Genomic DNA, 23893 nt, shown 5'->3' with positions numbered 1-23893 from the left:
GTAACCTTGCCACAGACACTGCAACTTGCAGCTTTACGGGTCACTGCAAACCAGAAATGCAACTCACAGGGAAGGAGAAGTCCATGGAAAACAAGAGGAAGTCTCATGATGACCTCCCTCAAGTTGTAAAATCTCTAATAATAGAGTGAGGGTGTGTGGTTAGTGGCACAAGTGTGCCCAGAGCCGGGTCAGCCCTGCTCTCGACACTCCATGGGCGCTTGTATTCCCAAATGGCTAAGAATTCTGTAATGAATCCTGAATGGCTCTAAGGGATTGGAAGGAGGAAGTCTTGGGTGACTCCCAGGTTTCCGGGTTGGGTGAGACCTAGTGGATGGCGGTGCTACTCACAAAAAGGAAATTCACCTGTCAACAGCACGCTGGTCACAGGAGATCAAGGGAGGCAGGTGGGGGTGTGAATTCTAAACTCGCGAGTCTGAGGCTTTAGGAACACTAGAGGGAAGTTGCAGGAAGGAGCCAGTAGAGAGGGAGAGACTAGAAATCGAGGGAGAAAACCGCAGAAGAGCAAGGTCCTGAGCTCTGCAGGGAGGCGGAGGCGAGGGGCAGGTGGACGACCGAAAGTGCATCTCCAGGCTGAGTCCTGAGGCGCGGAAGTGGCAAGGTTCAGAGGAGTGTGCTGGTTTGGGGGCAGGACACTGAGGGAGGCCATACCAGGCAGGCTCAAGGTTCTCAGAGGTGAGCAGAGGCCTGGGGGCTGGCATGGGCCAGAGGGTACAGGGTGGTCGTTGTGGGGCCACGTTGAGGGCAAAGCAAATAAACCATTTATTGTAGGTTTTTAATCATCCCACGGCTGTCCTCATGAACTCAGAAACAAACTGGTAACAAAAAACTTGGTCCCTAAATATATGTACCTTGAAGGGGAGACGGTCTGTTAGAGACTTGTCTGGCAGAGGGAGATCTGCCTAGGAGGTGGGGGCTTCTCAATGTTTTTTAGGGCAACAAACTGTGTCCTTCCATCCAACACACCTGCCACAACAGACCCCTCTCTGCCTCTGCAGACCCCCTCTAGCTGCAAGCAGGACAGGAAGCCAGGGGCTCTCAACCTTTCTAGAAAACCACCATCTGTCATTTTCCCAACTTGGTTCCTGCCTGATTGATTCTGCAATTCTAGCTAATCTTGTTTGCTTTTTATTCCCAGGATATTTTGTCTCTACCAGGTAGGGAGGAATAAAGAAGGAAATTTACTTAGAAACGTTTAAAAAGCTTAGTATCAATTGTTTTCTCAAGGTGAGACTTGAAGAGAGCCACCATCTTCTACAACCCAAATTCCAGGGCGTCACTGAGGAAACCCTCCTGGTCCCCCTCCCTTACAGGCAGGGCAGATCTTGTCTCTTCCCAGACGGACGGGAATCTTTCCACGTCAGGTGGCATGACGATGCGCAGCAGAACTGCTTGTTCACGGCCTCTCCCCAGCACCCAGCACGGCGACGGTACACACGTCCTCGGTACATGTTTTCTCAGTAAGTAAAGGAATGGAGCCAACGATGGGTATCTCACAGCCTAGTGGTTTGGTGTAACAGCTGCTGCTGCCTAAAGCTTCCTGTGTCTAACTCAGTCGATTCTGAATGGAGATGATACCTCCTCGGGAGGCCATCTGGCACAGGAACCAAACCTGGGGCTCCAGGCGTCGGTTGACAGGCCAGGTGCAGCACTGGCAAAGGGCAAGTGGAGAGGTGTGCGTGCTGGTCGAACACATGGCACCAGGTTTGCCTTAAAGCTGTGCTCTTTGAAGCAAGTGACCCTTTTCCCTCTAAAGGTCTTGGACCAGTTCTGGTCTGAGGCAGGACGTGAGCGGGTGGGTGGGGTGGGGAACTGAGATGTGGGTTTTCTAACACTCAAGCTTGGGTTTTTAACACATGTGAAAAGACAAGACTTGGGCAAAGAATGGGACTTGACTTTATTAGGCGATTTGGAGCAGCCACCCTGTAAAAACCAAGGTGCGTTCTGAGTGCAGACCCCATGCATAGGAGAGAAAAACCTGTTTTTACCATCCTCTTCCCTCCTAACAAACCCCTTCACCTGCGATTATCCTGTCTTGACTGTTTCATGGCCGAGAACAAACCCCTGGGAGCATCTCAAGATTAAGGGAGACACCTTCTCTTGATTCAAGCCCAGATCTCTCCAGGCAACAGACGATGAGGCCTCAAAATCAACACCGCCTTAAAAAGAATACTCTCTGTACACAAACGCTACCAGATAGAATTCTAGATCTGCGTACATAAGACAGAAACGACAAGTGCACAGGGTGATGATTACAGGGCCACGGATCTGGTGGGTAAAGATGCAAGGCCACCCTGCAGAGTGCAGGACAGCCACCCTGAAGGAGACAGAAAACGATCCGCCAGGGGAAGGCAGCTGGGGGCTCTGATGACACCTCACACTCAAAAACTGAAACCCTGCAAGAGTAAGTGCACCCCTCAACCCCACAGCCGACTTACCCCAGGACAGTGAGCAGAGACAAAAGTAAACACATCACTTCTCCGTTATGCCTTCCCTGGGAGCCCTGGGCAACCTATCAATGGAAAGGTTCCCGGCTAGACTTCCTCGTGTTTCCGTGTTCCTGACACTTTCTAGGAAAGGACTTTACCTTCAGGCGGATGACTCAGAACAGAAGCCCTCCGCCTTGACCGGAAATCCAAACCCAGGACCCAGAGGCAGGAAGAGCCGGTTCTGCCAAGGCAGGGGGCCTGGGATGCTCACAGCTCGGGTGAAGGGACCTCAGCCCAACAGTGGCAGCAGAAGGACCAGGTCTGGGGCCTCTCTCTGAAATGAGGGCCACGCTGGCTTCCGTTGCACATGGAGAACTATCCCCCCTGTTCTATCAAAGGGGCAACTGAGGCACAGAGGTTCAGGAGAGACGGAGCCAACAGAGTCAAGAAGTGTCACAGGAAAACGACCGAACTTCCGAGCTTCCCTTGCTATGCGCGGTTCTTGGCGTCTGACTCTGACTGCTAATGTGACGGGATCCTAGGAGTGAGGGTGAGCAGGGGTTAAGATCCTGGCAATAAGCCTTCGCGAGGAACAGCTCCTCTAAAGACACATCCCTGCGTGGGGGCAGGGTGGCTGGTCCCTCTCCCGGGCCCCTGCCCCTCATGCCCCCTCCCTCTCTGCCCTTTCAGTAGAGCTTCTCCTTCAGGTGAGTTCGCTGATGCGTGATGAAGTTGGAGCTGTTGCTGAAGCCCTTGCCGCACTCGGGGCACTTGTAGGGCTTCTCACCCGTGTGGATCCGCTGGTGGATGATGAGCACCGAATTCCAGCTGAAGCCCTTGCCGCACTCGGGACAGCGGTAGGGCTTGTCCCCCAGGTGGGCTCTCTGGTGCATGACCAGGATGGAGCCCCGGCTGAAGCTCTTGCCGCACATGAGGCACTTGTAGGGCTTCTCGCCCGTGTGGGTCCGCTGGTGCACCACCAGCTGGGAGCGCTGGCTGAAGCCCTTCCCGCACTCCCCGCACTTGTAGGGCTTCTCGCCTGTGTGGATCCGCTGGTGCTTCAGGAGGTTGGAGCTCCAGCTGAAGCTCTCCCCGCACGTCCGGCACTCGTAGGGCTTCTCGCCCGTGTGCGTGCCCTGGTGGGCGATGAGGCTGGAGCTCTGGCTGAAGCTTTTGCCGCACTCCCCACACTTGTAGGGCTTCTCCACCAGGTGGGTCCGGCGGTGCGTGGCCAGGTTGGAGCTGCGGCTGAAGCTCTTGCCGCACTCGCCGCACTGGTAGGGCTTCTCGCCCGTGTGGGTCCTCCGGTGGGTGATGAGGGCCGAGCTCTGGCTGAACCTCTGGCCGCAGTCGGGACACTTGTAGGGCTTCTCGCCCGTGTGGATCCGCTGGTGCCTGATGAGGTTGGAGTTGTAGCTGAAGCTCTCGCCGCACTCCTTGCACTCGTAGGGCTTCTCGCCTGTGTGGATTCCCTGGTGCGTGTTCAGGCTGGACCGGTTGCCGAAGCTCTTGCCACACTGGGGGCACGAGTAGGGCTTCTCGCCCGTGTGGGTCCGCTGGTGCGCGATGAGGTTGGGGCTCCGGCTGAAGCTCTTGCCACACTCGGCGCACCGGAAGGGCTTCTCGCCCGTGTGGATCCGCTGGTGGGTGATGAGGTTGGCGCTGCGGCTGAAGCTTTTGCCGCAGTCCCGGCACTTGTAGGGCTTCTCCCCGGTGTGCGTGGTCTGGTGCCTGCTGAAGTTGGAGCCGTCGCTGAAGCTCTTGCCGCACTCGTCGCATTTGTAGTATTTCTCGCCCGTGTGGGTCCGCTCGTGGGTGATGAGGTGGGACTTTCGGCTGAAGGTTTTCCCACACTGGGGACACTCGTAGGGCTTCTCGCCCAGGTAGGTGCCTTGGAGGCCGATGAGCTGGCCAGCTTCCCTTCCCGGGGCGGGCACCACCCCGAGGTCCTTCCTGGGGGTGTTTCTCCGGGGCCCCTGGGGGTTGCAGTCTCTCTCCACGTCACTTTCCCAGTCGGACTGAGGGATGCCTTCCCCTTCCTGCACGTCTGAGAACATCTCGTGGGACTCGACGTCTTCGAATATGTCCTGGTTAGAGCTCTCCCCATTTTCACTCTGGATCTCAAAATCTGAAACAATGAGGGAAAATGTGCAATTTGTACTTAATTTCCTGTAATGATGAGAAAAGAAAACCAAAGGGGAGGGGCTTCCCTGGTGGCTCAGCGGTGAAGAAATCCCCTGCCAATGAGGGAGACACGGGTTCAATCCCGGATCCAGGAAGATGCTACAACTATTGACCCTGTGCTCCAGAGCCCCGAGGGCTGCAACTGCTGAAGCTCTCAAGCTCTGGAGCCTGAGCTCCGCAACAAGAGAAGCCACTGCGGTGAGAAGCCCAGGCGCCACAACCAGAGAGCAGCCCCTAGGAGCGGCAACTGGACAAAAAGCCTGCGCAGCAATGAAGACCCAACACAGCCAAAAATAAACACACAAATAAAACACACTACTTACTAGAAGAATTCTGTAATCAGTTTCAAAGGAAGTCAGTGCTCAAAAAGGCAGAGAATTCTTCTAAACACGATTCAATTTTTTAAGTTGTTTTTTCTTTTGACATGGGACTATTTTTTAAGTCTTTATTGAATGTGTTACAATATTGCTTCTGTTGTATATTTTGGCCTTTTGCCCTTAAGGCATGTGGAATATTTCAGTTCCCAGACCAGGGATCAAACCCGCACTCCACTCATTGGAAGACGAAGTCCTAACCACTGGGCCACCAGGGCAGTCCCACTATTCCATTTCTGATGGTCTCACAGGCTACAGAATAGCATTTCGATTTAATGGGTATTTCCCTGGTAATCTGTAAAGCTGAACATCTTTTCTTATGGATATAATTCGTTTTTATTCATTTCTAAATTGCCAGGTCATATCTTTTACCTGTTATTCCACTGGGTTGACTTGGCACAGGAGGGCCTAGAGGAGCCATCCCACGTTGAAGGTCAGGAAGGGTGGTGGTGAGGAGATACCCCTCATCCAAGGTAAGGAGCAACAGCTGCACTTTGCTGGAACAGCCGTGAAGAGACACCCCACACCCAAGGTAAAAGAAACCCAAGTAAGATGGTAGGTGTCGCAAGAGGGCATCAGAAGGCAGACACACTGAAGCCATACTCAAGACCAGGAGCTGACTGCGGCTCAGGTCATGAGCTCCTTATTACCAAATTCAGACTCCAATTGAAGAAAGTAGGGAAAACCGCTAGACCATTCAGGTATGACCTAAATCAAATCCCTTATGATTATACAGTGGAAGTGAGAAATAGATTTAAGGGCCTAGATCTGATAGATAGAGTGCCTGATGAACTATGGAATGAGGTTCGTGGCATTGTACAGGAGACAGGGATCAAGACCATCCCCATGGAAAAGAAATGCAAAAAAGAAAAATGGCTGTCTGGGGAGGCCTTAAAAATAGCTGTGAAAAGAAGAGAAGCGAAAAGCAAAGGAGAAAAGGAAAGATATAAGCATCTGAATGCAGAGTTCCAAAGAATAGCAAGAAGAGATAAGAAAGCCTTCTTCAGTGATCAATGCACAGAAATAGAGGAAAAGAACAGAATGGGAAAGACGAGAGATCTCTTTAAGAAAATTAGAGATACCAAGGGGACATTTCATGCAAAGATGGGCTCGATAAAGGACAGAAATGGTATGGACCTAACAGAAGCAGAAGATATTAAGAAGAGGTGGCAAGAATACACAGAAGAACTGTAGAAAAAAGATCTTCACGACCCGGATAATCACGATGGTATGATCACTCATCTAAAGCCAGACATCCTGGAATGTGAAGTCAAGTGGGCCTTAGAAAGCATCACTACGAACAAAGCTAGTGGAGGTGATGGCATTCCAGTTGAGCTATTTCAAATCCTGAAAGATGACGCTGTGAAAGTGCTGCACTCAATATGCCAGCAAATTTGGAAAACTCAGCAATGGCCACAGGACTGGAAAAGGTCAGTTTTCATTCCAATCCCAAAGAAAGGCAATGCCAAAGAATGCTCAAACTACCGCACAATTGCACTCATCTCACACGCTAGTAAAGTAATGTTCAAAATTCTCCAATCCAGGCTTCAGCAATACGTGAACCGTGAACTTCCTGATGTTCAAGCTCGTTTTAGAAAAGGCAGAGGAACCAGAGATCAAACTGCCAACATCTGCTGGATCATGGAAAAAGCAAGAGAGTTCCAGAAAAACATCTATTTCTGTTTTATTGACTATGCCAAAGCCTTTGACTGTGGGGATCACAATCAACTGTGGAAAATTCTGAAAGAGATGGGAATACCAGACCACCTGACCTGCCTCTTGAGAAATCTGTATGCAGGCCAGGAAGCAACAGTTAGAACTGGACACGGAACAACAGACTGGTTCCAAATAGGAAAAGGAGTGTGTCAAGGCTGTATATTGTCACTCTGCTTATTTAACTTCTATGCAGAGTACATCATGAGAAACGCTGGACTGGAAGAAACATAAGCTGGAATCAAGACTGCTGGGAGAAATATCAATAACCTCACATATGCAGATGACACCAACCTTATGGCAGAAAGTGAAGAGGAACTAAAAAAGCCTCTTGATGAAAGTGAAAGAGGAGAGTGAAAAAGCTGGCTTAAAGCTCAATATTCAGAAAACAAAGATCATGGCATCTGGTCCCATCACTTCATGGGAAATAGATGGGGAAACAGTGGAAACAGTGGCAGACTTTATTTTTGGGGGCTCCAAAATCACTGCAGATGGTGACTGCAGCCATGAAATTAAAAGATGCTTACTCCTTGGAAGAAAAGTTATGACCAACCTAGATAGCATATTAAAAAGCAGAGACATTACTTTGCCGACTAAGGTCCATCTAGTCAAGGCTATGGTTTTTCCAGTGGTCATGTATGGATGTGAGGGTTGGACTGTGAAGAAGGCTGAGTGCTGAAGAATTGATGCTTTTGAACTATGGTGTTGGAGAAGACTCTTGAGAGTCCCTTGGACTGTAAGGAGATCCAACCAGTCCATTCTGAAGGAGATCAACCCTGGGATTTCTTTGGAAGGAATGATGCTAACGCTGAAACTCCAGTAATTTGGCTACCTCATGTGAAGGGTTGACTCATTGGAAAAGACACTGATGCTGGGAGGGATTGGGGGCAGGAGGAGAAGGGGACGACAGAGGATGAGATGGCCGGATGGCATCACCAACTCGATGGACACAAGTTTGAGTGATCTCCAGGAGTTGGTGATGGACAGGGAGGCCTGGTGTGCTGCAATTCATGGAGTCACAAAGAGTCGGACACGACTGAGCGACTGAACTGAACTGAACTGAAATGCTCTTATAGAGCAAGATTTCGACTCTTATCTGCTACACTGCAGGCTTTGTGGCAAATATTTCCTCCCAGTCTCTTCACTGGCTTTGAACTTTCTTCACAGTATCTTTTTAATATAAAGGACTTTTGTTTCCACGAGTACAATCTAGCTTTGATGACTTGTTTTAAGATTAAGAAGTCCTACCCCACTGCAAGATTCCAAAAATACTCTCCTATAGGTGACTTCAGATGGTTTACAGTATAGATCTATAACTCACCTGAATTTACTTCTGTGTAACTTGTGAAGCAGGGCTCTATTTCTGTGTAAGGTACGAAGCAGAGATCCACTTCTAGTTTTTTCAAAAGGGTCGGACCACTGTCCAAATACTACTGAATTGCCAAAGGACCCTTATTGGTTAGCAGACAATTACAACACATCCTAAACCAATGGTTCTTGCATCTTCCTACCCTGACCCAGGCTCTAGGCTCACATGGAATTCAGAGGGCCACGTGTGTCCCCCTGCCCAGCCAGACGCCTCTGCTTTCTCTCCCATACTAGAAAGCGTATCAGAATAGAGTAAGTGTGGAGAAATTTGCTGTCAATATGGGGATAAGCGTGCATGTGCTGTAAGTGAACAATGAGATCACTGGTCACAGACATCAGTGCTTTAGTGTGTTAGGCTCACAATTCTTGTAAGGTCCCTCCCGCCTGATTGTGACATACCGCTGGATCTCAATACCACAGTCAGAGCCACTGGTTTGAAATGCAGAAGTGGGTCTCTAATTCTCATACAGCTGATGCCCCAGTGGGATTCTCCCCATCAGGGTGCTGCCTTGGCGAGCCTGGTGGGAACCCAATAGCACCTAAGTGGCTTGGACCATTGTTCCCCCTGAACTCTGACTGCTTGAAAGACGAAGTGCTGGTAAAAACAGCAAGGAGCTGTTATCAGTTTAAATGAATGACTGCCAAATAGTTTAGTAATAACGTTACATCTCAAGAGTTCTGTGTGGTATACATTTCAAATATTTAAGTGAATTAAAAGTGATGTTGTTCTGAACCTGAGAATTGTGGCTTTAAGAAGACATATACCTTCATAACTCTACACTGCTCTCTACTCTTCTTATTGACAAGAGAGTGTATGGGCTCCCTACTGGATCAGTGGTAAAAAGTCCACCAACCAATGCAGGGGACATGGATTCAATCCCTGGCCGGGGAAAATTCCATGAGCTGTGGGGCAACTAAGCTCATGTACCGCAACTACCGAGCGCATCCTCTAGAGCCTGGGAGCCACAGCTACTGAGCCCACATGCCTCGAGCCCGTGCTCTGCAACAGGAGAAGCCACTGCGACGGGAGGCCCTCGAACCGCAACTAGAGGAAGCCCGCACAGCAGCAGGGACCCAGCACAGCCCTAAGTCAATGAAACTATAAAAATGTATTTAACAACAGCGTAAAAGATGATAATACCCACTGAGTTTGCTAAATATAAACAAAGAATTAATACAGAGCTTCCAAGAGTGAAAACCTAAGAGCAGGTGCTCTCGGGGCTTCCCAGTGGCCACCAGGGAAACTCCCAACGCAGGGGGCCCGGGTTCGATCCCTGGTCAGGGTACTAGATCCCACATGCCACAACTCAAGAGTTTTCATGCAACTAAAGATCCCGTGTGCTGCAACCAAAACTGGGTACAGTCAAATAAACACCTAAATAAATTTAAAAAAAAAAAGGCATATGTCCTCTCTCGCTGTACTAAGCTGCCTGGCCTGACTTGCCTCCCAGCCTGAGAATTCTCCCAGTCTTACCCAGTCTCCCTTTTGAGATTTTGGAGTGTTCTGCTAACTTTGGGCTTGACCCCCATTATGTTTTAAAACACAGTTTAGCTTGGCTTTCTCAAGAGAAAGGCAGATAAGCCCGGAATGATGAAGCTATCCATCTGCCTCCTTCATTGACCCAGCAGTTGTTTCTCCACACAGGAAAGATTCATTTTTCTCACTCCGACAATAATGAGTCTCCACTATGTGTAGGGCACTGTACTGCATACTGTTTTTTTTTTAAATGGAAAAGACAGGTTCCTCGACTTTGGGGATTTTATAAGCGCCTAGAAAAAATAAGATGAGGACCGATACAAACAGAAAACAAGAGACTTCTCTGATGGTTCAGTGGTTAAGACTTCACCCTCCAATGCAGGGGGTGTGGGTTCCATCCCCGGTCAAGGAACTAAGATCCCACCTGCCCTGCAGCCAAAAATTCAAAACATAAAACAGAAATAATATTGTAACAAGTTCCATAAAGACTTTAAAAATGGTCCACATCAAAGAAAAAAAAATCTTAAAACAATACATGATACAAAGCCAAAAGAGAAGGAGAATCTGAATGTTCCAGGGGTGATGACTTCAAGAAGAGGTGACAGAGAGGCTCTTAGGTGGCGGATCTAGGGACGGGGAAGATAGGCCGGAAGTGAGCACGGCTTTATGGAGCAGGTAGGTGTCCAGAGGTGTGTACTCAGAGGATGACCATCACACAGGGATGGAACAGGGCCATTCCAAGTCACGATTCAGCAGCACAGGTGAAAGCTACAAGCACAGGCTATGTTCAAGGAACAGCATGATCTGAATGCAGTGAGGGGATCAGGGGAGGACCAGCCAGGGGCCACCTGGGCCAGGCCACACAGGGCCACGAGTGCAAGCAAAACAAAGAGGTCGTGCTTGATCTGGAGGCCCCGGGGGACTAGAGAGGGTGTGGAAGCAGACGGGCCCCATCGCTCAGGTAGGACTGCAGCAGCTGCCACGCAGGCGGCAGAGGCTGAAGGCACGTTCCCTCTGGGGGCCCCTGCCAGTCTGGTGAAATAGCGAGAGCCTGAATGAGGGCTGGGAATGGAGTTCACGGCAACCCACTCCAGTAGTCTTGCCTGGAGAATTCCATGGACAGAGGTGTCTGGAGGGCTACAGTCCATGGGGCCGCAGAGTCGGACACAACAGAGCAACTGAACATGCGTGCACAGGGATCAAAAATGTCCTTGGGAAACGCAAAGAGAGATGAGCTTTACCTCTTAAACTACTAATATAAGGGACTTCCCTGGTGGCCCAGTAATTAAGAATCTGCCTTGCAACACAGGGGACTCGGATTCAAGCCCTGGTTGGGGACCCAGGATCCCACATGCAGGGGGGCAACTAAGCTGGAGAGCCGTACCTACTGAGCCAAGTGCTCTGGAGCCCACGTGCCACAACTAGGAAGTCTGTGCACCGCAAGGAAGATCCCGTGCGCTGCAACTAAGACCCAGTGCAGCCAAGTTAATGAATTAGTTAAAAGAAAGAAAACATCCGTTTGTGAGCCAGGTGGCAGGTTCTCACCAGATCTGATGGCACTTGGATCTTGAACTTAAGAGCCTCCAGAACTGTGGGAAATAAATTTCAAAACTATTAACACAGGTCCAGTCTCAACTGAAACGACAAGATACTTGATCTGGGAACACCCAGAGGTGCCTGCTAGTCAAATATTAAACAACATGGTCTAACCAGGTCTTAAAAACATGCTGGGTAAAACATGTGACCAAAGGTCCCAGGCTGGACAAACAGACTAGAGGTCAAGTGGTCTTATCCTGAGGACGTGCTTGACAAGGGATGGAGATCACTGCAGAGGTTCCTCTGAGCAATCACCAGGCAGGTCAGGAACACATGTTGAAGAAATGAAAACCAATGAAAATAACCTCAAAGGCAGAAATCAGAGCACTGACAAGCTGCTCAGTCTGGACATTCTCCATCTGGGACGTCCCGTGAAAGATGAAACAAAGCCCCTCCAACAAGCCAGGTGGGGAAGGCGGTCACCGTGGGGGCCAGTCATTGCGTCAGAGAGGCCTGGTGAGACGTGACCCCCTGCTCTGTGACTCCAACTGCACAACAGCCCAGGGGCTTCTCCTCAGCCCTCTGGCCTCTCGTTAGCGTCTGACTCAAGAGCCTGACATTCATCACAGACTTGTTACATCCGTCAGAAAAGTAAACAAGGTTTTTAAAAAGGATGAGAGGCTTTTGCTTTTTTTAAACAGGAAGAGTAAAATTAAAAGTTATTTTTCAGGGTCAAAGACCATCTGGGACTTTGCTTCAAATAAAACCTGGGGTAGGGACTTCCGTGGTGGTCCACTGGCTAAGACTCCACGGCTTCCCAATGAAGGGGCCCAGGTTCTGTCCCTGGTCGGGGAACTAGATCTCGTTCGCCCCAAGTAAGAGTCTGCAAGCCACATCTAAGAGCCAGTGCACCCAAACAAATGAATAAATAAAAATAAATATTTAAAAAAACCCTCTGAGATCCCCCCAAACACATGTGGAAGCAAACAGACTGGAGTTTGAATCCTGGTTTGAATCTTCTTCTTCTCAAAGAAGAGCTTGACTTTGCTGAATGTTCATGTCCCCTCATCTGTTAAATGATGGTCCCACACACTTCACGGGATTATTAGTGAGACGGAGGTGTAAGGTGCTCAGTGCAGGCCTAGGCTCACAGTGGAACCTCCATGACCACCCTCTTCTCCAAAGTACAGCTTTATTCACACCTCCCAAGTCTCTGGGCATTGTTACAACTCCGCCCCTAAACCATCTTCCCTTCCCAGTCTTCTGAATCCTCCAGACTAGATGCCACTGAATTAGTCATCTTTGTCTTAAAAAAAGTTTTTTTTGGTCATGTCTCACAGCATGTAGGAGAAGGAAATGGCAACTCACTCCAGTATTCTTGCCTGGAGAATTCTGTGGACAGAGGAGCCTGGTGGGCTCCAGTCCATGGGGTCGCAAAGAGTCAGACACGACTGAGCGACTATCACTCACTCACGGCATGTAAGATCTAGTTCCCTGACCAAGGACTGAACCTGTGGCCCCTGCATTTAAAGCAAAGAGACTCAAACAATGGACTACCAGGGAAGTCCCTAGTCACTTAGTGACTCTACAGATGAGTCACCTACAGTCCTCATCTGTAGCCCCTCTTTCCAATACCCTACCAAGAACTAGGACTTTGCATCTCATTTGTGATGAAATGATTAAGAACATGAGCCATGTCCTCAGACCCCTGAGCTGGCATTCTTGTTCAGCCTTATACTGGGGGCATGATCTTAATGGAGTCACTTATCTTCCCCGGTGATGATAATCCTGCTGATCTCTCAAGGTGGTGAAATCTATGTGAGTTTTGCATATAAGATGCTAGGCACACTGCTTGGCCCACAAAGAGGATCCATCAGTGCTGGCTGGTGTTACCATGAGTTCTTTCTCACATGGCCCATCTCCTCCCCTTCCCTTGCTGTCCCCACCCCATCACTGCACATCTAGCGTCCAGGCGGCTTCCCAGCTGCTCTCCCAACCTCTAGCATAAAACCTGAACCCTGTCGTTGAGCTCAGCTTCCTCCCCTGCCCGAGGCCCTGGTTAAAACCTGCTGAGGCCAAAGCCTCACCCACCCTTCCCCCAAACCCTACTTCCCACCACTTTCTAAAAACACACTTTCCACTCCAATCCGCCAGTCTTCCTTAGTCAGTCACTGGAATGGTCACCCGAATGATCTCACGGGTCCACTCTTCCAGACCTCTGCTTAGCACAGCTCCTAGAATGCCACACCCTCCCTCCCCCTACACCTTTCCAAACCCCCCACCAGCTCAACCCCTGCTCAAGGGTCACGTCATTCACAAAGCCTTCACTGACCTTGCCTCTCCTCTCCCCTCCAACCCTTTTCCCTGAACCCCTGCAGTTCTCATCAGCACAAAGGTAGCCGCCATTTCCCTCGGGTCCTGAAACAGTCCTTGGGTTACAGGCGGCAGTTGTTATTCAGTTGCTAAGTCATGTCTGACTCTTGGGACACCATGGACTGTAGCCCACCGGGCTCTTCTGCCCATGGGATTTCCTAGGCAAGAATACTGGAGTGGGTTGCCACTTCCTTCTTCAGAAGATCTTCCCGACCCAGGGATCATGTCTCCTGCACTGGCAGGCAGGTTTTTCACCACTGAGCACCCGGGAAGCCCAGGGGCACAGGCAGATCTGCAGTACACATCTGGTAATCAAGGCAGCCCAGATTACAGCTGAAGATGGGCATGCGTGGGTCCCACAGTGCAATAATAAAACCAAAGACAAATATATTAAGCTGCAAAGAGCTCCAGTTTGGAATTACTCTTTTAAGAGCCCAAGATGACTTTATACCAGAGACTAAGTCCCTAATTACTAGCTGGCTTACTCGTCATTTATCATGATTTCACAAAAAATAATCACTTAAAAAAAACAGGATTTGGTTTATCTAATTGCTAGAACTGAAAATATCTGGACATGTACTACACAACAGGGTAAAAGTGCCAAGAGCTGGTTTATGGGGTCTTCAGTCCCTTTCCTCCTTACCTCCATCAGCTTCCCAACCATCCCAACTACAACACAAACAACAACTGTGCTAACTATGTAACTGTAGCTCCAACGGTAGTCCTGTGCTTCCCTGGTGGCTCAATGGCAAAGAATCCACCTGCCAATGTAGGGGATATGGGTTTGATCCCTGATCGGGAACATTCTGCACGCTACGGAACAACTAAGCCCATGTGCCGCAACTACCAAAGCTCTTGTGCCCTAGAGCCCAGGCTCCGCAACAAGAGATGCCACCGCAATGAGAAGCCGGTGCACCACAACCAGAGAAACGCCCCTGCTCGCTGCAACTACAGACAAGCCTGAGCAGCAACAGGGACCCAGCACAGCCAAGGAGGAAAAAGAAATAGTTCTCTAAGCCCTAAAAACTACTCTTATTACTTAAAAGAGTGATTTCTTATGCTGAGATTCTGGAACCGTCACTGCACACAACCAGGGCATTTGGGGTGGCAGCGTGCCAATCACCTGCACACAGACTAGAGGGATGGGCTGACGGGGACTCAGTTCCTGGGTGCCGCCTTTTCCTCCTCTGCAAACACCACACCCCTCCCACCCTCTCCCTATGAGGCTCTCCCTCTCACCACTGTCCCGAAGGGTCTGGGTCAAGTCCTCCACCAGGGCCACCGCCTCCTCGCCACTCTCGGGCCGATGCTCTTGCAGCCAGGCCTGAATTTCTCGGGGCAGCACGGTCAGCATTTGCTCCTTGGTGTGCATCTCTGGCCTCAGCCAGCGCCGGCAGAGCTCTCTAAGGCGGCCGAGTGCCCCCTGCGGCCCTCCGGCCACGTCCTCATGGGGGCTGCCCTTGCCAGCACCCTGGGGAAAGGGCTCGGACTCAGGGCCATCTTCCTGCAGCACAGCTTCCTGTACCCAGGAGTCATCCTCCAGGATCACTGTGGCCACCTCCTCCTCCTGGTTGTCTTCCTCCCGAGGGAGGCGGACTACAGGGCTCCGCGGAGCGGTTACTCTCGGCCCCTCTGAGGCCATCATCCACGTTCTTGGGTTGGAATCACTCAGGCTTCTGATCTTGACCTTCGGTCTTCTCCAGGCAGGCTCCCTGAGAAGACAGCACCCTTCTCCAGTTTCAACAAGTGGTCTGGCTAAGAATGAGAGAGAGAACTAGGATCAATAACTAAAAGGTCCTAAAACAATTTAACTCACAACAGCCCAGGTCAGGCCACCAAGTGATTCTTACATCCACAAATCAGGAGAAGTTTCCTGTCCCTCTTAAAGGAAAAATGGCTTATTCCTGAAAGCATCTCTGTGGCAAGAGAAGAATCACAAGCACAAAATACAGTGTTTTTCTTCCCAAAAGACCAAAGCATGAGTATGAGAAATTCAAAGCCCTCGAAAGAACCCAGGACAGAGCTATCCTGCTCTAAGTCAGTTCAGGTTTGCTGCAGAGTCAGTGACCTTGACCTAACATACCACTCAGTCACACAACCTCACAGACTAAATAAACAGATAAGAACACCCATCCTACTAATCTGAAAGGAACGTCTTAAGAATTTACAAAGGATCAGATGTCAAGGCACTGTGAGCCTCAGTGAAAGGAAGGAAATATCTCAACTGCATTATTATATTTTAAAACATGATGTTTTAAAATGTTCATATTCTTAGATCCAGCCATGGCCCCTCAGGAATTTATTTTTTTAAATAACCATCTTTGCTAAATTTACTAAATATTTGCAAGGACACACAACCGTTTCTAATTGCAAAAAAAACTGACACCTTAAAATCCAGCAGCAGGAGAATGGCTAATTATGGCACATCCATACAGTAAAATGTACTAAAAACTACACTGATGATGGGGGTGGAGTGGGGGTAGGGGGATGTTACTGAGAAGGGGCCCAAAGGAGCTGGAAATGTTTTATGTCTTGATTTGGCAATGGTTGCATAAGAGCATACATATGAAATTTAAGACTGTGTGCTCTGATGTATGTATTTTTAAATATTAAAAAATTATGCTGACAATAATTATTAATCACTAATGATTTAAGATAATCCTCATAATATGAAAACTAATGAATAAAAACAAAACCAGCAAGATAAAAAAACCACAGACACGGTATGACCCCATTTCCTTTTTAAAATGAACACATACACAAGGAAAAAAAAAAAAAACCTGTATAGAAATTCTACAAAATGTTGAGAGCAGTTATTTAAAACAAAGACTAAAAGGCAATGAAGTATTTTTAAAAATCATCACTACAGCATAAAGACTCAGAAACACTCCCGGGAAAACTTTTTAAAAAGAAGAAAAAAGAAAAGCCAGTGGAAACACTAAAGCTCTCAAACTGTATTCACCAAATGGCTAGAAGAAACAGTTATATCACAATTCTTAACTTAGGGGGTGGGGGGGGCAGGAAAACCGTTCCCAGACAATTTAAGCGTTGTCCCACTTGGGGCCAGACACGCCCCCTCAGAAGCTCAGTTTCCCCATTTTTAAAATGAGCTGCGCGGGATGTCGTCCACTGTGCCGTTCAGTCTAAAGCCTGTGCCCCTGGCAGGATGTACAAGGAGCTCGCCGCTAGAGAGAAGAGTTCAGGTCGGCTCCCTGAGCCCGGCCGGGCGTCTAAGCTCGGACAGCCCGGAGCCCGCAGGACACGAACACGGCCCCCGACGCCCCTCCCCCAGCAGGGCTGCCCGCCCTGGCTCCAGGCCCGTTATCCCCTGGCCTCGGGCTGTTCCCCCGGCCAGCGCGGCTCCGGCTCTCTGTCTCCGGGCTCACCTCTCCAGAGACCGGATGCCGCTTCCTCAGTCGCTCCACGCGCTAAAGCGCCACCGGGCACGGTCCGGCCCCTCCGGAGTCGCAGCGGCTCAAGCCCGAGGGGCACCGAGAACAATGGACGGGAGAGGCCCGCCCCCCCACCGCGCTCATTGGCCACCGAGAACGGTCCCTGGAAACTCTGCTTTCCCATTGGCGAATACGGACCCAGCCTGGCGGCGGGAGGGAGGCCGGGCCGAAGGCATTGTGGGAGATGTAGTCCTCACGAGCCGACTGCGACCTCGGGCCAGGGAGCAGAGTTTGGGGATTTGATAACCTGCGCAGGGTGCATGGAACCGAGGCGGGAAAATCCACCGACTGGCAGTCAGGGCCCCAGACCTGTGACTTGGGACAGATCACTCCACTTCTTTATGTCCTCCAAATAGTGGTCTATAAAAAGGGAAAGTTGGATGGAAGCTCCCTTTCAGCTGTAAACTGTGTGGCAGATAATTTTGTTAGGCCCTTCGACAGCCGAAAGCGGCCCCTGAATAGGAAAAGAATCTGCACAGAGAAGTCCCTTCCGGCCCAGCCCGGCGCCCCTCCCACAGCCAGCCCCCCGGCTCGCACCTGGCTTCTGGACACCCTTTTGTTTACGCACGTGGTGTTCCTGGGTCAGGAGGAGAGCTTTGTCCCGCCTCTTCTGCCGCGGACCTCCCATTCTTTCCTCCGTTTCCTCCTGTATGGAACCTGCCTCATCATACCGCCCTAGGCGGAGTCACCGCCCCCAGCACACCTGCTCCATGTCTCCTTGTTATTAATAGTTATCCCAGCCTTACTTATTATCAATCTCGGCACTGGGGGGCTGAGAGTGACAGATTGGCCTCTCTTGTGGGGTTTCAGTGGCTGGCACTGTCCACTAAAAAATTAGTCGCAACGTGAAAGTAGAGAATGTTTTGTTCAGTTGGGAATGTTCAGGACTCCAAGCCCAGGAGACAGTATCTCAGCCCTAAGAAATAGCTCCCAGGAGGCGGGAGAGGGAGTCAGGCTATATACAAGTTTGTAAGGAAGGGAGCAGGCAGTTTGCACAACAAAGATTATTGTTCAGGAGGAAAAAACAGATATCAAGTTAAGGAATTTAGTGCTCTTCTATGTATGGGAAGATGCAAGAGTTTGGGATTATTGAAGTCATTTTTTTCATATGCATCTCAGCTATCTGGGGCCAGCATCCTGCATTTTCCCTTAGGGCTCACCAGCTGACATTGGAGGGCTGGCTGCTGTCCATAGGGTCAAGAGCTGGACACGACAGAGCAACTAAGCACAGCACAGTCACTGATGACTGTAACTTCCTTAAGTTCCTCACGTAGGGAGTGGTGCTGCTTATTGGCATAGCTCAGAAATTCACGTCTGGAGAGAGAAAATCGCAGATAGCTATGACACTTCTTGCCCACCGATATGGCAAGAAATGTTTCATTTCACAGTGCTTTTAAAGAAATGCCTGTCATATCAGTGTATGACAGCAGGTGGATAACTGCCTGGAAATTCAAGGGGGAAATACAAGGCTGGAGAGAAAAACACTCCTAACATTATTGACTAGGTGATTTTTGTACAAACTAACACTGATTTGTTATGTTGGTGAATATTGAACTGTCTCTGATCAATAACATTTGGGTAACAAAAGTGGTATTAATACGTCTGGTCAATAATTAATGGTCTGTGATAGAACAATGGTATATTTTTGTACAAGGCAATTATTGGGAGCATGCATAATCAAATGAGTACATTTGTTTTTTTTATTTAAATTTCATTTTCATGACAATTTAATTTTCATTTCATGAATGTTTGAGAAGTGTTTCTTGATTATTGGTGATTTTAATCTCATTTTCTATGAACTGATTTTTCATATCTTCTTCCCATTTTTAAAATTGAATTTACTTGTAAAAGTTCTTTGGGCTTCCCAAGTGGATCTAGTGTTAAAGAAGCCGCCTTTCAATGCAGGAGAGATAAGATACTCTGATCCCTGGATGGAAAAAGCTCTTAGCTTATTAAGAAAATGATTCCTTTTTCACAGAAGTCTCTGCTGTTTTTCTCATTACGCGGTTCGATTTTTGCTGTTTTGTGTTTTATTTAGAAATTTGACATGTTTATGCTGTCAAGTTTGTCAGTCTTGTCTTTTTATAGTTTCTGAGTTTTATGTCACTCTTGGAAAGGTGTCTGCACCACTCCAAAGATTATTTGAATTTCATTCATTTTTCACTAATTAACCTCTTTAAGTATAAAGATGCAAAGAGAAGTTCAGTTATTGAATGCTCTGTCCCTGGTACAGTAGCATCTTAAGTTATTAGTCCAAAGTGACCACATACAAACAGCATCACTCCAGGCTGGCCTGAGAAATCTGCCCTAAGTGCCTGCAGGCATAATTCCCAGTCACCACCTCTACAGTGGTCAGAATTCTTAAAAAGCAAGATCTCCAAAATGACTGAAGATGATAATTCTGGACTTGATATTGTATTAACAAAGCTTGTATCTCCACGAGGAGTGGAAATTTACAACAAAAGGGAAGATACTTGTTTGGTTGAGGCAGGGGTTTGGGGAGATGGGATACAGCTGAAACTTCCCAGTAGTCTAAGGGTTCATTTCCCTCTGCTTCTTTCCCAAGACAACCCATGAGGTCAAGAAACTGGCACTGTCTTGTCACAGGAGAATCTAGGACCATCTCTGTGCCTGATTCTTTGAGAAGTTGGTCCTGGCCAGCGTGAACTTACCCCACATTTAGATGGAGAGCAAGTCACATTTAAGTCCAATTTGGGGTGTAATGGTCCTGGTACCCACGCTAGTGCCCTAAGACCAGCCCGGACAGTGAGAAAGCCCAGAACAAGTCCAGTACAGTGAGCAGGGTTGCTTCTCCCAGTGATTCCTTTTCTCCATCCTCCAAACCACAGGGATGCCAGAGGCTCAATTCTACTAGTGAGTGCTCTTGGTTAGAAGCTTCAAAGGATGACTCTTGGCTAACTTAAAAGGGACTTATTGAAAGAATATAAGGGAACTTACAGAGTAAATGGGAACTGAAGTATCAGGCTTGAAAATAGTCAGGAACCAAGAAAAGGGAGTCAAGTCCCCCAAACCACAGCAACAATCTCTTAGCAAAAACAACCCAGGCTGCCCACTCCATGAGCTCTGGTGATGCTCTAGCCATATCTGTTTACCTGCCTTCCTCTCAAGGTTCCAAGACCAGGAAAAGAGTATTTGGTTGTTTGAGTCTGAATCACATGGCTGGGACTTCCCTCATGGTCCAGTGGCTAAAATTCTCCTCTCCTAGTGCAGGGGGCCCAGGTTCAATCCCTGGTTAGGGAACTAGATATCTCACAAGCTGCAACTAAGAGTTCGCATGCCACAATTAAAGATCGTGAATGCCACAACTAAGACCTGGCACAGCCAAATTAAAAAATAATAATAATAAATAAATCACATGGCCACTCCAGATATCCACCAGAGGAGAGGTGATTGGCTCTAGATTTCCTTACTAATACACCCCACAAAGGTGAGTTATCCAGTCTGGAGATTGAAGGCCTCTAGGACAGGAAGAAACTACACATGTCACCACTTGTCTTTAGATGTTGAGCAAGAAGGAAACTCACCCCGAGCAATGCTCAGCCTAAGGCCTAGGGAGAGCTCCCAGCTCATCTCAGGCGGATGGAGGTGATAGAGATGGGGTGGGCAGATCCTGCTTTCTATAACACTTAGTGACAATCAGAGCCAGTGACACCTGAGCAGGTGAGCTCCAGGCATTGAGGCAGAGGGGCCTATGGGCCTTGAGGGTCCAGGAAGCAGCTCCTCCTACTCAAGACTCCCAGCATTACTTACTCCAGCCTACTTCCTTGATGACAGAGTAAGAAGGGAGACTGCTCTGGTTATGCAGAAGGCGTGTCACCTTTCTGCTAGGTATGCCACAGAATCCTGCCAAGTGTGCCTGGGAAAAGCTAATTTAAACATTTTTTGATGTGAACCATTTTTAGAATCTTTATTGAATTTGTTACAGTATTGCTTCTGTTTTAAGTTTTTTGGGCCTCAAGGCATGAGGGCTCTAAGGTCCCTGACCACAGACCAAACCCATATTTCCTGCATTGGAAGGTGAAGTCGTCTCTCCTGGACCACCAAGGAAGTCCCAGGAAAAGACAATTTAAAGGGACAGTGTTGTAGGATGCTGCAAGACTGGCCTATAGAGAAGGAAAGGCCGAAAGAGGGGATCAATGTAGGAACGCCCAGACAGGAAGAGAAACTAGCAAATGGAATCAGGGAAACGTTTATTTTATAGACAGAAGGGTTAAATCCAGTTCAAGGAAGTGTCACTGAAAAGTTGTGAAATTAAGTATCACTTGACACTTACTCATGTAAAAAGAGCTAGAGAAGGATTTAAACAAATTTTTTTAGAGTGAAAATTTTTTTTTTAATCCTCCAAGACCAGTATATTTTCCTGTTTTTTGTTTTGTTTTATTTTGCTTTTAAATGAATGGTTTGCATTTAGTGTGGCAGAAGGAGGCCCTTTGCTCTGGACCTTGAGTTGCCTCTCCGGGAATGTTGGCTTTTCTCTTTTTCAGCTGTTCTGTGCCGGCCTGGGCTTCTCTAGCCCCTTCATGCCAAGGAGAAAAATGGATTTACAGCCTCTGGCCAGTTCCCATGCCCTATGCTGAACTGCTCTATTCAAGGACATTTCTGGGAAGACACAAGGGTGCTCTGGGCTGGACTGAATGACTCGGGAGGCGGCCTGGGTGTAGGGTGATGCTTGCCAAGACACAGAGGCACGAGTGGTGGTGGAGGTGGCTTGAGGGGTGTTTTAGAGGAGATCTGGTTCCAGAATCCTCAGTGTCCTCCAAGCTTTTATAAGCAAAGACTAATTACCAAAATAGGATGAAGAAAAGGAAAAAAATTAAATACATACACTTTCATGCACAGGGAAACACACCCAGACACCCCACACACTACACACACTAGTGTATCCCTAGCCTGCTTAGTTCATAAGAAGAAAATTTTCACCAGAATAGTTATGTGACCATTGAAAAAAGAAAAAAAGAATTTTGGGGGGAGACATTTAGTAAAAGCTTCCAAGACACTTGGCAGGCAAAAGAAACGTCAGAGCCTGACTGGCTTGTCAGAGCCTGGCTGCCCCTGAGATCTGTTGTTTATATGTCCAGCTCTTACATTCCCATAGACTGTATCCCACCAGACTCCTCTGTCCTTGGGGATTCTCCGGGCAAGAATACTGGAGTGGGTAGCAGTTCCCTTCTCCAGGGGATCTTCCCCACCCAGGGACTGAACCCATGTCTCCTGCATTTCAGGCAGATTCTTTACCATCTGAGCCACAAGCGGAGTCCTTGCCCCTGAGATACTCCTTTACAAAATTATTGAAGCCACTGACTATGTTATTTACTGAGTCACATGGCCTGGGAGGTAGAGACTTCCGAAAGGAATGGTTTGGTGCCATAAACTTTCTGATAATGGGCTTTTACTATTGCGTGTTTGATATGCTTTATGCATATACACACACATATGCAAGCAACTTGAATTTTCTAAATTTTAAAACTAAGGCACTCAGAAATCAGGAAGAAAAATAAATTTGAAAACACAAAAACATCTACAAACCATTATAGTCCATAAATGAATTCAGAAAGAAATGACAAAATGGGGGAGGTATTTGTAACAAATCGAGGGTTAATTTCTGATGTACTATGAATTTATGTAGATGCATATGAAAAGAACCAAGAACTCAATAGGAAAATGGATAAAAGATAAGAATAAGCAGCTCACAGAGAGAGACAGGGGCAGTGGGGCAGGGAGTGAGTGCTCAACCCCACTTTTTAAAAATTTATAATAGTTATAACATATTATATTTCAAAAATTATAAAAATCTGTAATAATTTTTAAACGCAAATCAAAACAAATATAGACGCCATTTTTTCACCTATTATTTGCTGTTGTTCAGTCGCTCAGTTGTGTCCGACTCTTTTCGACCCCATGGGCTGCAGCACACCTGGCTACCCTGTCTTTCACCATCTCCTGGAGCTTGCTCAAACTCATGTCCATTGAGTCAGTGATGTCATCCAACCATCTCATTCTCTACATCATCCCCTTCTCCTCCTGCTTTCAACCTTTGGCAATTTAAACAATTTTATTTTCTTGTGATAAGAACTTTTTTTTTTTTTGCCATATCTTGCAGCATCCTAGTTACCCAACCAGGGATCAGACTAGTGCCCCCTGCGTTGGAAAGTCTTAACCACTGGCCCTCCAGGGAAGTCTCAGCAAAAAAATTTTAAGTGTGATAATGCACAGTATGTTGACAATGAGGAAGATATTCACCCTCCTACTGTTGATGGTAGCTCAGATAGTAAAGCGTCTGCCTACAATGTGGGAGACCCAGGTTCGATCCCTGGGTCGGGAAGATCCCCTGGAGAAGGAAATGACAACCCAGTCCAGTACTCTTGCCTGGAAAATCCCATGGACTGAGGAGCCTGTTAGGCTACAGTCCATGGGGTTGCAAAGAGTCAGACACGACTGAGCAACTTCACTTCACTTCACTGTTGATGCAGTCATTTTTAGAAGGAGAACCAGAAATTCTGTTGCTAGGAGTATATTGTATAAATATAATAATAAAAATATGTCAAGATAGGTATAAGAATGTTTATTACTGAAGTATTTATAGCAAAAAAATGAAATAATTAAATGTTTATAGATAGAGGCCTCCCCTGCAGGAGGGCATGGCAACCCACTCCAGTATTCTTGCCTAGAGAAGTCCATAGATAGAGGAGCCTGATGGGCTACAGTCCATAGGGTTGCAAAGAGTCAGATACGACTGAAGCGACTTAGCAGGGCACACACAGAGGCCTAGATAAATAGTGTTTGGAGTATCTTTCCTTGGAATTCTGTTGCCTTGTAAAAAAATGAGGTTGATCTCTATATGGTAATGTAGAAAGACCTCCAGGTGGTGTAAGATGCTGTGCTCATAGTATGATACATTTTGTGAAAAAAAATGTAAGGAAACATTTACTGTTTATGCTGAGAGATACC

The 23893-nt window shown here is 48.0% G+C and overlaps 1 protein-coding gene across 2 annotated transcripts; it reads right to left on the bottom strand.

The window, feature by feature from the left end:
- Positions 1 to 1891: 1891 nt before the first annotated feature.
- ZSCAN2 (zinc finger and SCAN domain containing 2) lies at positions 1892 to 16989 on the bottom strand. Of its 2 annotated transcripts, none has more exons than XM_069560359.1 (3): positions 16859 to 16989; positions 14712 to 15223; positions 1892 to 4575 (listed from the first exon to the last, which is right to left on the bottom strand). In XM_069560359.1, exons 2-3 carry the CDS (start codon positions 15115 to 15117, stop codon positions 3134 to 3136), a joined length of 1848 nt encoding a protein of 615 aa, XP_069416460.1. In that variant the 5' UTR covers positions 15118 to 15223; positions 16859 to 16989; the 3' UTR covers positions 1892 to 3133. The 2 variants fall into 2 exon arrangements, with proteins under 2 accessions (XP_069416460.1, XP_069416461.1); XM_069560360.1 differs by having other exon boundaries at positions 14712 to 15227; positions 16859 to 16975.
- Positions 16990 to 23893: the final 6904 nt, after the last annotated feature.

This window comes from Ovis canadensis, chromosome 18 (assembly GCF_042477335.2).
Source record: "Ovis canadensis isolate MfBH-ARS-UI-01 breed Bighorn chromosome 18, ARS-UI_OviCan_v2, whole genome shotgun sequence".
NCBI classification, from domain to species: domain Eukaryota; kingdom Metazoa; phylum Chordata; class Mammalia; order Artiodactyla; family Bovidae; genus Ovis; species Ovis canadensis.
Note: the sequence above shows the minus strand (reverse complement) of the source record. Positions and strands in the feature narration are given on the sequence as shown.